Source organism: Mya arenaria, chromosome 7 (assembly GCF_026914265.1).
Source record: "Mya arenaria isolate MELC-2E11 chromosome 7, ASM2691426v1".
In the NCBI taxonomy this organism is placed as follows: domain Eukaryota; kingdom Metazoa; phylum Mollusca; class Bivalvia; order Myida; family Myidae; genus Mya; species Mya arenaria.
Window position 1 is genome coordinate 842297 of NC_069128.1, and position 12156 is coordinate 854452.

Consider the following 12156-nt stretch of genomic DNA (forward strand, 5'->3'; position numbering starts at 1 on the left):
TACAGAGAGGGAGGTCGTGGGTTCGATCCCAGGCCACGTCATACGTAAAGACGTTAAAAATTGGTACAAGTAGCTCCCTTGCCTGGCGCTCAGCGTTTGAAGGGTAGTGTATTGTAGTTGTACCCCTAGCAACGGTGTTTTAAACCAAGCATGTAAAAGAACCAAGGGGTCTCTTCGAAAAATAGCTAGGGTATCGCACCCTGAATAACTTGTATCCCACCACTGTCCCTTCCGCATGCTGTCCCTTCAGCAAAAACAAAAAGGACCCCGTTGGAAATAAGTGCTTGCACTTTCACAGGTTATCCTTGACCGCAAGGTCCAAAGAAATACATACATACATATATACATACATACATACATGCTTAGCTACAATCCAATAAAATAGATGATGATGATGATGATGATGATGATGATGATGATGATGATGATGATGATGATGATGATGATGATGATAATGATGGTGATGGTGATGGAGGTGGTAATGATGATAATAATGATGATGATGATGATGATGATGATGATGATGATGATGATGATGATGATGATGATGATGATGATGATGATGATGACAACTATGATGTTAAAGGGACTGTACTTTGTATGATAAAACAGTGGGGAAAAAAGAAAATTGTTGAAAACTGACATAAACTTGGTATCGATGTGTACAATGCATTGGAACTTACTATCTGAAGTACCAAATAGTTAACAATTATTTAATTTTTTGCAGTTTTTTCGTATTTTTCCATTAAAAAATATTACTAGGTATGTCTACCAAGTAGAATTCATTCCTTATGCCTGATTGGCTAGTCGATGTTATCACATGATATGACCATGTTAGGTATATAGCTTAAATATTCAAACTGTTTAGAGTAAGCCTTTGTAGCACAGTGGATACAACACTGGACTGCAATTTTAGCGACACCTGGTCAAACCCGGTCTCAGACACGATTTTTTAAAATGTTTTAGTATGTTTTTTTACAATTATGATTAAAAGAGTAAAACTTTTTATCAAATAATTGTCCTGAGATTCGTCACACAAAAAAACTTTTTTTGGTGTTAATCTGGTGTACAGTCCCTTTAATGTGGTGGTGATGATATATTAAACCATGTAAAGATCATGCTTTGCTATAGTTTCTCTTAGGGTTCATTTTTTACTGCGCACAATATTTTCTTTCCTGTTATTATTAATTGATATTGGCCATTCAATATTAGGTAAATATTTAGCCCGTAGCTTAAGTTGAAAAAAAACTTACTTCCGGTCATTTATTTCTCGCCGGAGATTCAAGAATTTCCGTAGAATACTAGGAATGTGAATGGATAATAAGATGTAGGTTATTGAAAATAGCATAATGAATCTGAATAATGAAATAAGGCTATCATTTTTTTCTCGTACCCCTAAGACATTTTGATTTCTTTGTCACTGTCGGTGTACAAATTTGACAGTTCGCAGAAAATCGTCATAACACAGAGATTCTTAGCTGCAATTTTGATTGCATATGTATGATCATTATCACATGATAATTATACTTTGCATCGAAAAGAATGTGTGGGTATGAAAGGAGAAGAAGCATAAACTAAAATATCTTCCATCCAAAGATCAGACACAGTTGGGGTTGTTCACTTTTTGTCCCTGAAAAAGACTGAAAGAAAATGGGAAACAAAAACAGTTGTTGTGGTTTTAAACAGTCTAAAAAGAGCCGTGATGAAGCATACCAGCCGTCGTCAAACAATGTGAGAAATGAGGATTCCTCAGACAATGCACGACACCAGAGCTTCTCGTCAATACCTGGGGATGGCATTCAGCACATTCTTGATAGGGAAAATCTTCCAGAAGGTAATATTAGTTCAATCTTATATTAATCAAGTAAAGTAATATTTATTATAGAAGTCGTATAATATAACAAGTAACGCAAGCTCTACTGAGCTTTTACACTGACTTACATACTAATTAATACCTGTATAATAAATATGTTCAAGTTAAGAGCTAAGTGGATAAAGATACATACATGTTACAATATAAAACTAAGCCGCAATTTCTAAAAGCATTAGAAGCATAAGAGCTATTGCATTCTGCGATTACAATGTTGGAATTTCATTTTCAATTACAATAAAATTTAAATCATTAAAGCTGTCAGATGCCTTTGAGAGATCCATCAGAATTGCTGCCAAGTACAGGTTATCATTAAATTGCTTTTGCTGACATAATGTAACACAAGATTGTGGTCTTGTTTTGTGTGGGAAACTGGAGTGCCACAGGACACAATGTCCTCACTGTATAACCTGGTCAAAGTTACAAGACTTCAAACATTATTACACATATTGAACATATGGCTGAAGACAGGTATGGCGCAGTGAACCAAGCTTATGAGTCCTTTTAAACTTTTTTAAGATAACCTGAAAGATCCATCGAACAATCCACTGGAGAAGACAATGTTTTACAGAAGGTCACATGTGGAAATCAGCAAGAGTAAGTCCAAAATATTTTCTTGAACTATAATCTGTAAATAGAATGCATTAATTATCTCAGCCTTTATTTCTAACATTAAAGCCAGGGGTATTGGCCAAAGTACTGTAAATTTGTTTATTAACATGAACTTAAAACCTGGTTGAATTTATTATATATATATATGTCTGCAAATTCAGTCAAGTTGTTTTTTAACCTCTTGACTAAATTGTTATCATATCCCTAGATATAAATATGTATCTAGATATATATTCTATATCCAGGAATTGTGTTGTCACATAAAATGATTCTTAAGTAGCTCCAAATTACAAGTGTCATTGCAATACTTTATTAAGTATGTCAAGTCACTGACACTCGTAGTCTTGGTAATAGTTGTTGACATTTTGAAAAATGGTGAGAAAAATCATGTTCCATGAAGTACAAAAACTATGCTGTTAGTTACACACATGCAAAGTCATAGGAATGTTGGTCAAGTTTATAATGCAAATGCCCATGTTGAATCATTCCTTTGTCCAAGTAGTGTCTGGGAGTATTTATTTAATTTACTTAAACATGTACATTTCAGACAACAAAAACAGGAGAAAGAGCCAGTATGATGACCTTGCTCATGTAAGTATTTTTAGAATGTACATGTTACCTTAGACATTATCTTTTCGACAATATTTTGCATTATATCTCAATGTGTTCGATTTGATCTCCATCACTCATTGGGGATAAGACTGGCTTTAAAAAGAACAGGGTGCTGCAGAAAAGGGACAGGGTGCCGAGTGACAAAAGGCCACATTGTATTCGGGCAGTGAATAATTAATAAAGCATTATGAATTTCATAGAAAATGTTGGTAATTGTGCTTTTTTGAAGTCAAAAGGTTTCAACTACTAAATATGTTAGTTTTGTTTGAATTCATTATCAATTTTTAGGTTTAAATAAAACAAATGCAATATTAGATGATCTTTAGCATTTCATTCTTTGAAGGCAGGAGGGAGCAGGAAGCACATGCTGGTCTCCATGAGGGCAGAAGAGTGCTTCCAAAAAAGGACAGGGTGCAGCACCCTTCCATAACTCTCAAGCTTAAACCCTACTCATAGAGTTATAGACCTTGAGTTTTCTAAATGATGGGCATCCAGATAACACATATAATTACCGGATTCTAGTTGATCATATCATTTTTCAGATACAAAATGGCGGCCCATACGGAGAGTTAAAGAAATACAGTTCCTGCTCTACAATCTACATAGATGACTCAATAAGTCAACCGAACCTAAAGAACACAATCAAGGCAGTCACACTGGCAGTGTACTACCATATAAAGAACAGGGAGAGTGAGAGATCACATGATATCTTTGACGAGAAACTGCATCCATTGTCTGTAAGTGATTTTGAGGGTTTTGAAATGCGGTAAATTCTGGTTTGTGCATTCAGTGTAATATTGAAATACTAACCACTTTAATTGAAAAGGTTAGGGTTAAATAGGGGGAAAATAGCATGGTTATCATATGGCAAAAAGGACAATAATACTTGCATGATTCCTATCATGTTCAGCTTGTTTTCAAACTTTTTATTTAAGAAACCTATAGTAAAGAAATATTTATGAATGGCACTTAATTGCTTCAATTGCTAAATTTTAAGAGGTCAATGCTCCTGAACGAAAGGGGGATTTTTGCTGTTGCATATCTTTTTTCAGGAGGAGAATGGGGCGAAAAATAACACTGAAAATGAATATATACAAAAACAGTCAGTAGTTCTGTTCAATTTCTTTGTCAGTCATCAATTATCTGTTTTTATCATATTAGGACATCGTATGGAACTTGGATATTGTAAGGGTTGCAAGAATATGCTTTTATCACAATAGTGTTGCAGAAGTTGAGAGGACATCACTACCTTGAATATGTTTCTAAATGAAAGTCTCATTTCTTTAGCGAGAAACCGTGCCGGATGATTATGAGAAGAGGGACCCTGAACACAGAGTGATCTACAGATTTGTGCGGAACCTGTTCAGTGCAGCTCAGTTGACTGCAGAATGTGCAATAGTTACCTTGGTTTGTACAAGATTGATGTCATTAATTCATTTCCCGAGATATAAAGAAAAGTGTCTGTCATGACAAAAGCTAGATAATTTTGGGCCCATCTGTTTTCATGGAAAAATGCTATGTCATACAACATTAGCACTTGAAACACTCTCGGCGATTATCCAAAGAATAGCCTATTTTGTGATTATTTACAAACTAACATCTTGAATTGTTCATGAAGCTTGGTCAGTGTTTTGTTTCCCAATATCAGGTCTGTGGCTTGAGTTTGATTACCAGTCAGATAACTGTATACAAAAGAGTGATGGCCCTTGATTCATAAAAATCTGACATCCGATGCCAAGAATTATTAGTCACTTGTCTTGATATTGAACTTTTTCGATTTCTTTAGGTATGTTTTAAGTAATTTTTGGCACATGTTGAAACCAACATTTGTCTTTGCAACTGGAAGCAGATTGTCTTTGGTGTTATGATATAAAATATTTAGTTGGAAAGCCAAATTCTTTCAATAAATTCTCAGATTTTGATGAATAACCCTGTGTGTTACTTGTATTACAGGTATATTTAGAGCGATTGTTGACATATGGTGAGATCGACATTTGCCCATGCAACTGGAAGAGGATCGTTCTTGGTGCTATCTTGTTGTCCTCAAAGGTGTGGGATGACCAGGCAGTGTGGAACGTGGATTACTGTCAGATACTGCGGGATACGGCTGTGGAAGATATGTGAGTACATGGTGCTTTACCCAGGCTGTATAAGTACTCCTTGCCTGGATGCTTGAAGTTTTTGTGTTTATATATATATACTTATATCAACATATGTATATACATCTAGTATCATGCTTTTGTTTTGCATTGGTAATGAAATCATCAGGATGTTGTCTTAAGTAATGTTCTAAGATGTTAGCTTGATCAGGGAGATTGAATGTATTATGTACTATGAGGTATATGCTGAGTTGAATCTTGATTGAGGAGATTGAAATGTACTGTAACTTAGAAACTGATTTGAAGCTTTCTTGGTAGCAATGGGTAACTTCTACTGTTAGTTGATATGTAAATCTGCTAAACTTGGGATGAACAGTAGCATTGGTGCAGAATTCAATAAATATTTTTCAACTTAAGTACTCCCATTAGATCAACTTATATAACACAACTTCTGCTATAACTTGAAATTTCACTAGTGGAGTATCAGTTGAGTATCAGTAAGTTCTGAATAAGCATAAAGTAAGTAACGCAAAAATACAGAACTTAACTCGAGCATCTAATATATGTACATGTTAATCATTTTCCAGGAATGAACTAGAGAGGTTTTTCCTTGAGCTTCTACAATTTAACATCAATGTGCCATCAGGGGTGTATGCCAAGTATTACTTTGACCTCCGTGCCCTCGCTGGGGACAATGACATGAGCTTTCCCCCACAACCACTTGATAAAGAGAGGGCTAGAAAATTGGAGGTAAGAGTTGTGCCGGCCCTTTGGTATTCTGTTTTAAAGTTCTACCTATTGCTGTTTGCCAAGTATTACTTGGACCTCCATGTCTTGGCCATGGACAATTATACAAGCTTTCCCTCTCAATCTCTTGATGAAGAGAGGGCTAGAAAATTAGAGGTAAGAGTTTTGGCCCTCCTGTATGTTTTATTTAATTGGGCATGTTGGTGTATGCCAGGTATTACATCAAACTTTGCTTTACCTCGCAACTCCTTGATTACAAGACAGCTAGGAAACAAAAGATGTTGCTTTTCATCAAGTGTTACTCGACCTTTTTCTCTGTATTAGGACAATAGTATGAGCTTTCTCAGGCAACCCCTGGATAAAAAGAGGGCTAGCAAACTTCAGGTAAGATTTTTTTATCAGGGGAACATGTCAAGCCCCTAGATATAGAGAGTAAGGTAGGAAACTTGAGGTGAAATTTGTTTTTCGGCAAGGAGTAACCTGGGGAAGGCCAGGGATGCATTCCAACTATTACTTTGACCTATGTGCCTGGACTGGTGACAATGACACCGGTTCACAACCCCAGTGAAAAGAGAAGCCATGAAACCTCAGTTAAGTGTGGAAGAAAAAGAAACTAGCATGAGTAAGTTGGGCCCCTGAGTTAGTGGTTATTAGAGGCTTACCGTAAGCTGTTAATATTGCTAGTTTACTATTAAAAATGAAATATTTTTGCATCCCTTAGTGTAATACAAAAATTTCATGCAATAATATGAAATGTTGTTACTTCCTATATTCACAGGCGATGTCCTCAACATGGGAAGACAATCTGAAGATGCTGTCAAAGCCGAAGCTTGCACGCTCCAACAGTCTTGACGGTGTCACCCACAGTCACAGATCCAGCATCGCTATCTTGTCATGACCCTTGCCTTTAAAAGCCCCCCCTTTAGTCATACACACGCGCTTGTCTCATACCATGTATAGAAAAGTTTTAATCTGAGTTATAAACACGTATTTCAGTCCCGATCAAGGTTTTAATCTGAGTTTCAAACCAAGGGTTTTATCTGATTAAGACTCTGTACCAATTCCCCAATTTTTGAGGTTTCAAACTTTTATTCTTTAACTGTGAAAATGAACCTTAATAACTATGAAACTTGAGAATGAATATTTTGCCATCTGAATTTGACCAATACATACCAGCGTTGCTTTTCAGTAATTAAACACAGGCTGGTCTCATATAGCCACGACATGCAGAAATGGGTCTTTTCGCTAATTGTTTGAAATTCGTCAGTTTTAAAAATCATGTCCAATATATTTTAAATACTTGTACTTAAAATGATGTCTCTCTTGCCTTCACAACACGCTATGGGTAGTGTTTTAGTTATTGATTTATGGAAGGGTGCTGCACCCTGTCACATTTGTTAGCATCCTCCTGCTGTCATAAAGACAAGCTTGGAAAGCCTTCTGTCTTCATAGTATTAAATGCACCCCGTTGTCTTCTACAGCACCAGGTCCAGTTTAAAACCTGGCTAGAACTCTAGTTCCGATGTTGCCATTTTGTTTGCAATTGAACTTTGAAGCAAATATGAGGTCATATGAAAATTTCCGCTGATGTCATATTAACTTTAAGGCCTATAAAATAATACCTCAGGTTTGGGTAACTGTGCCTACCTTCGAAATGGGCGCCAACCATATCGTTTTTATAGTCCGTTGGTTAAAAAAGCACTTTCAGAAAAAAAAAATGTATGGTATAATATGCAGGTTAATTAGCTTTTATACTGAACATTACTTGTATGCCTTTCTCTAATGATGACAATAAAGTTTTAACATAATGCCTGATAGAAAAATTTCCTATTTACCCGACTTGTTTTTGAACAAGATGCAGACCTAACCACACAATTTTTATAATTCTTTTGGCCTATGACCTATTTCTGCTTGTTGTGGTTGAAATATAGCCAAATGGTTCTAACTACAGATACTTGTTTATTGGAGATGGCCAGTACCTTGACCAACGGCCACAACACTCATGAACTACTTTCTAGGGAAGGCCCTGTGTATCATAAATCTTTTTTGAAATTTGAATATGCAGTGCTATTCTTCTTTTGACGATTAAAGACTTCCACACAAAATATATTTTAACCAGTCTGCCATCGTATTTCATACCCAGATTTTGAAGGTCAAGGTGTTATGCTACAATATTCAAAAGGGCATTTACTTATAATTATATATATACTGTCATATTTGAATTCAGATTTGTTTCGATAAACAGTGCATTTATTTGAGAACAGTAATTTTGTTGAATGTCATGCCAAACATTTTTGTGAGGCGTAAACAATTGTGATGCATGAACTATTGTGAACAACTGTGAGGCATGAACTATTGTGAACAACTGTGAAGCGTGAAAAATTGTGCCAATTGTGAGTGATCACGTAATTATCATTTCTGATAATGTTATGTTGTTTTTTATGTTGAAATCGTAAGTAGGATATATTACGAGACTGTGTTATGGCTTTTGAAGTGAAATGATAATCAAACAGATTCACTTATTAAACAACTAGAAATGTAACAAATACAGTGCTTTATTTTTTATGTTGATTTATAGCACAAATCAGGAAGTAATACTTTGCACTTTAAAAAGGAATTAATTAAAGATAATTCATCAACGCATAAGTTGTAAATATTCATTATTTATAAAAAAGTTCATGCATGCTTAAATCATACTCTTAGCGTGACTTAGTCACTACCAAATAAAGTAGATAGATTGCTTTTGTAAAAAAAATAACATTTAGATGCCATCTATATTCCATGAAATGAAATTTACAGTTCTGAAAAAGTTTCTAAAAATCTTACATACATTTATTTTCTGTTAGTACGTGTATAAATACACAGGTTAAAATCTTGACTAACCAATCAATATATTATTGATTTTACGGTTAGCTATACCTGGTATTTATGAAGTGCTTAGAAGTAACTTTAACCATACAATCCCGTAACCTTTTACAGTCAATGTTTTATGATTCGAATTTCTAAATTATTCATAGATAGTATTTCTTGCCTTTCTTTGGTTTACCCCGAAACAAACAGCAGGATATTCAAAATGAATCTCAACTCTTTTCCTGTTGTTAAATTGACGAATATATATATGTTCTTTTCTCTTTTTTTAATATTTCAAACTTTGTTATTGCAATTATTATTTTAAATTTCTGAGAAAAAGTATAACCGGGTGTAATACTATTTTGATCAGATTCTTGCTCATTGAATAACAAGGTTTAATGTTGTTTTTTGCCTTTTGAAGGAGGATTTCATAAATCTATAGAAATCAAAGTAAGAAGCTACTCTTTTTAATTTTGTTTAAGTTATTATTCTTTGTTGTCTTTGAGATTTGTGATATGTTTTGACTCTTTGTATCTTGTGTTGATTTTGTCTTGACTTCTGTAAAGGTTTTGTTTCACAAATAATTCTGATTATTCACTCTGATACTTTTATTGCAAATACCAAGTTCTCAAATTATTGTCTTGATCAATGGATACTGGCAAAACTCAGATACGATATTGTTCTTTCAAAAAGTTTTTTTATTGTTTTTGTGCTTAAAAGTAAAAAAAATAATATGATAATGAAGTACAAGTGGTTTAAATCACAATTCCTAGAAATAACATCTATGTATATGAAAATATTTTCAAGATAATTTATTTCCTAACAAAATGTCAAGTAAATTTTAAGTTATACAAAAAAAGAAAACTATTGTCTGAATATTTTACCCCGTAAATCTGGTAATATTGTCTTACTGTCAGTGTTTTTAAATTGTTACCCCCGTTAGAATCATAGGTCCATTTATTCAGTGATCGTTAATAAATGGAGAATCTTGGCTTGGAATCATGTTTACCCTGGTAGAATCATGGGTCCATTTATTCAGTGATCAATAATAGATGGAGAATCTTGGCTTGGAATCATGTTTATGCAGTTAAATCGTTGTATTCAGGACCTACTGTTTTGTAGTGATATATTGTTGGAATGTTTAACACTAGCAGTGTTATTTCCTTGCAGGCAAGGTTGCTAGGTAATAAGAACATATCTCGAAAACACTCTGTATTTATTTTCAAGTTTTCATCCCCTCAGAAGGGTTTGCGCATTAAACTAGTCTATTGTGCTCATTGAAAGACTTCTGTAATGGAACAAGTAAAGAATAAATTAATTTCTAATCCTCAAACATATTCACTTTACTGGCATTTAATCATTTACATGTATATTTACAATTACTAAGAAACTGTCAGTGTACAACCACACCCATGTGTAGTGCACAGTATATTAACTTGCATGTTTTAAAGATGTATGTTAGTGATATTTGTACATTTAATGTGATAACTTTGTCAGTGTATAATTCAATAAATGTAGAATAAAACAGACTGCTGTGTTGTGTTTAACAAAATGTAAAATTAGTGAGACATTATGAATTAGAAATTATCAAAGGCGATAGCCAAATGGTTTATGGAATCAAAGTCAGTATCAGATTCCACTTCGGAGCTTTGTCATTTTTGTACTGGTTTTCATCTAGGAATGGTGAATATTTTTTAGATATATATGTACATAGCAGATTTTAAAACTGCATAATAATGATCTTTGCTGTACAATACAATACAATACAATACAATAAGTTTTATTTCAAGTCGGCAAGACACAAACATATGCAACATAAGCTCTGATGAGCTTTTTAACCGACCGTTAACAAGTGTATATGAGATCAACAAGAGTAAAAATAGCTATAAAAGGAAAAAGTATTAGATATTTCTACATTATATATCATCTAAAAGCACACATATTAAGCATATCTAAAGCTGTGGAAAACGCTGCTGATCCTGACCAGTGGCCTAAAAACTGCTATAAGAACTTATGTAAATAAAACACTGAATTATCAATACCAGCACAAAAGTGCGACTGCAAAGAAAAATGGTTTTAAGAAATCAATTATCCCCCCAAATCAGATTTGAGAAGAACTGATCAGCAACTTTCTCACAGAGGGTAACTACATTAGCTAAACATTCTCAGTAACATATTAAAACATTTAATGAAATCAGAAATAAGATTATACGACACATGTAAAACAGAATGGATGTTATGATGTCCTAAACAATTTTACATGCATGGAACAAAAGCAGAAATATTGACTGCAAAGATGCAACAACTTTGTCACAAGCAAGCACAACTCAAAAATAATAAGCACAAGTTGACATGCAAACATACAAAGGCAAGCATAACGCATAAACTGAATAAGGCAGAAAGCAAACAAAATATTATTTGGGTATACGCACCTGTGCTGTGATTAAGTTAGAAAAAGAGAAAACAATAATTTAATTTGATGAGGAATTACAGGCAATGCATCTACAGTTTTGACCATTCCAGGAAGCCATAAGAGATTTAAATTGATTAAAGTTTGAACATGTTCTGTAGTTTTCTGGTAGTGAGTTCCACAGCACAGGGGCAGCATATCTGAAGGAATTCTTACCAAATTTAGTTGTTTTCACTCTAGGGATTTCCAAAATATTTGTGTATCTGAAATTATATTTAGATTTTCTTTTATGTACTAATTCTGATAAGACAGGAGGTGCTAAGTTATTTAGTATTCTGAAAGTTTCTATTGCCATGGTTTTCATTCTTCTTATATGTAAGCTTGGTAAGTTAACTTTAGCTAGTAGGTTATTGTACGATGATTCATAGTCATTGTAGACAAATCTTAGAGCTCTTTCCTGATTTTTTTCCATTTTTTTAGTATTATCTTCAGAACAAAAATGCCATGACATTGGACAGAAGTTAAAATTTGAAATTATAAATGTATGGAATATAGTAAGCTTATTTAATTTACTTAAATTAGACCCAATTCTTTTCAAAACATTAAGTTGTCTTGCTGCCTTTTTACAAATATTACTTATATGAACATTAAAATTTAACTGATAATCTATGTCTACACCGAGCAGCTTAACAACTTCATCGCAGGTAATATCAGCTGGACCTATATTAAAAGTTGGGTTTTTTTCAAAAGTTCTTTTTCCAACAGCTATAGCCTGAAATTTATCTGGATTAGCTTGCATACAATTAAAATTAAACCATTCAATGAGAATTTGACTTTCTTGTTCTAAAACGTTTTTAACTTTATTAAAATCAGGTGAACTAAAAGGTAGTGTGTTGTCATCTGCGTGATTATAAAGTGTTCCTTTCTGTATGAAATAGAAAATATCGTTAATAAAT

General features: G+C 33.8%; 1 protein-coding gene across 1 annotated transcript; it reads left to right on the top strand.

The window, feature by feature from the left end:
• Positions 1–1205: 1205 nt before the first annotated feature.
• On the top strand, positions 1206–10319 carry LOC128241679 (cyclin-Y-like protein 1). Its single transcript, XM_052958712.1, has 8 exons — positions 1206–1834; positions 2390–2467; positions 3030–3073; positions 3637–3831; positions 4382–4501; positions 5048–5214; positions 5781–5943; positions 6719–10319. Exons 1-8 carry the CDS (start codon positions 1651–1653, stop codon positions 6836–6838), a joined length of 1071 nt encoding a protein of 356 aa, XP_052814672.1. The 5' UTR covers positions 1206–1650; the 3' UTR covers positions 6839–10319.
• The last annotated feature ends 1837 nt before the right edge of the window (positions 10320–12156 follow it).

What these genes read in the sequence shown, in the direction of transcription:
- LOC128241679 (XM_052958712.1), top strand. Translation starts at nt 1,651, where the DNA reads ATGGGAAACAAAAACAGTTGTTGTGGTTTTAAACAGTCTAAAAAGAGC. An exon ending in TAGGGAAAATCTTCCAGAAG is followed by an intron (nt 1,835 to 2,389) that starts GTAATATTAGTT and finishes AACTTTTTTAAG; the next exon opens with ATAACCTGAAAGATCCATCG. An exon ending in GATACGGCTGTGGAAGATAT is followed by an intron (nt 5,215 to 5,780) that starts GTGAGTACATGG and finishes ATCATTTTCCAG; the next exon opens with GAATGAACTAGAGAGGTTTT.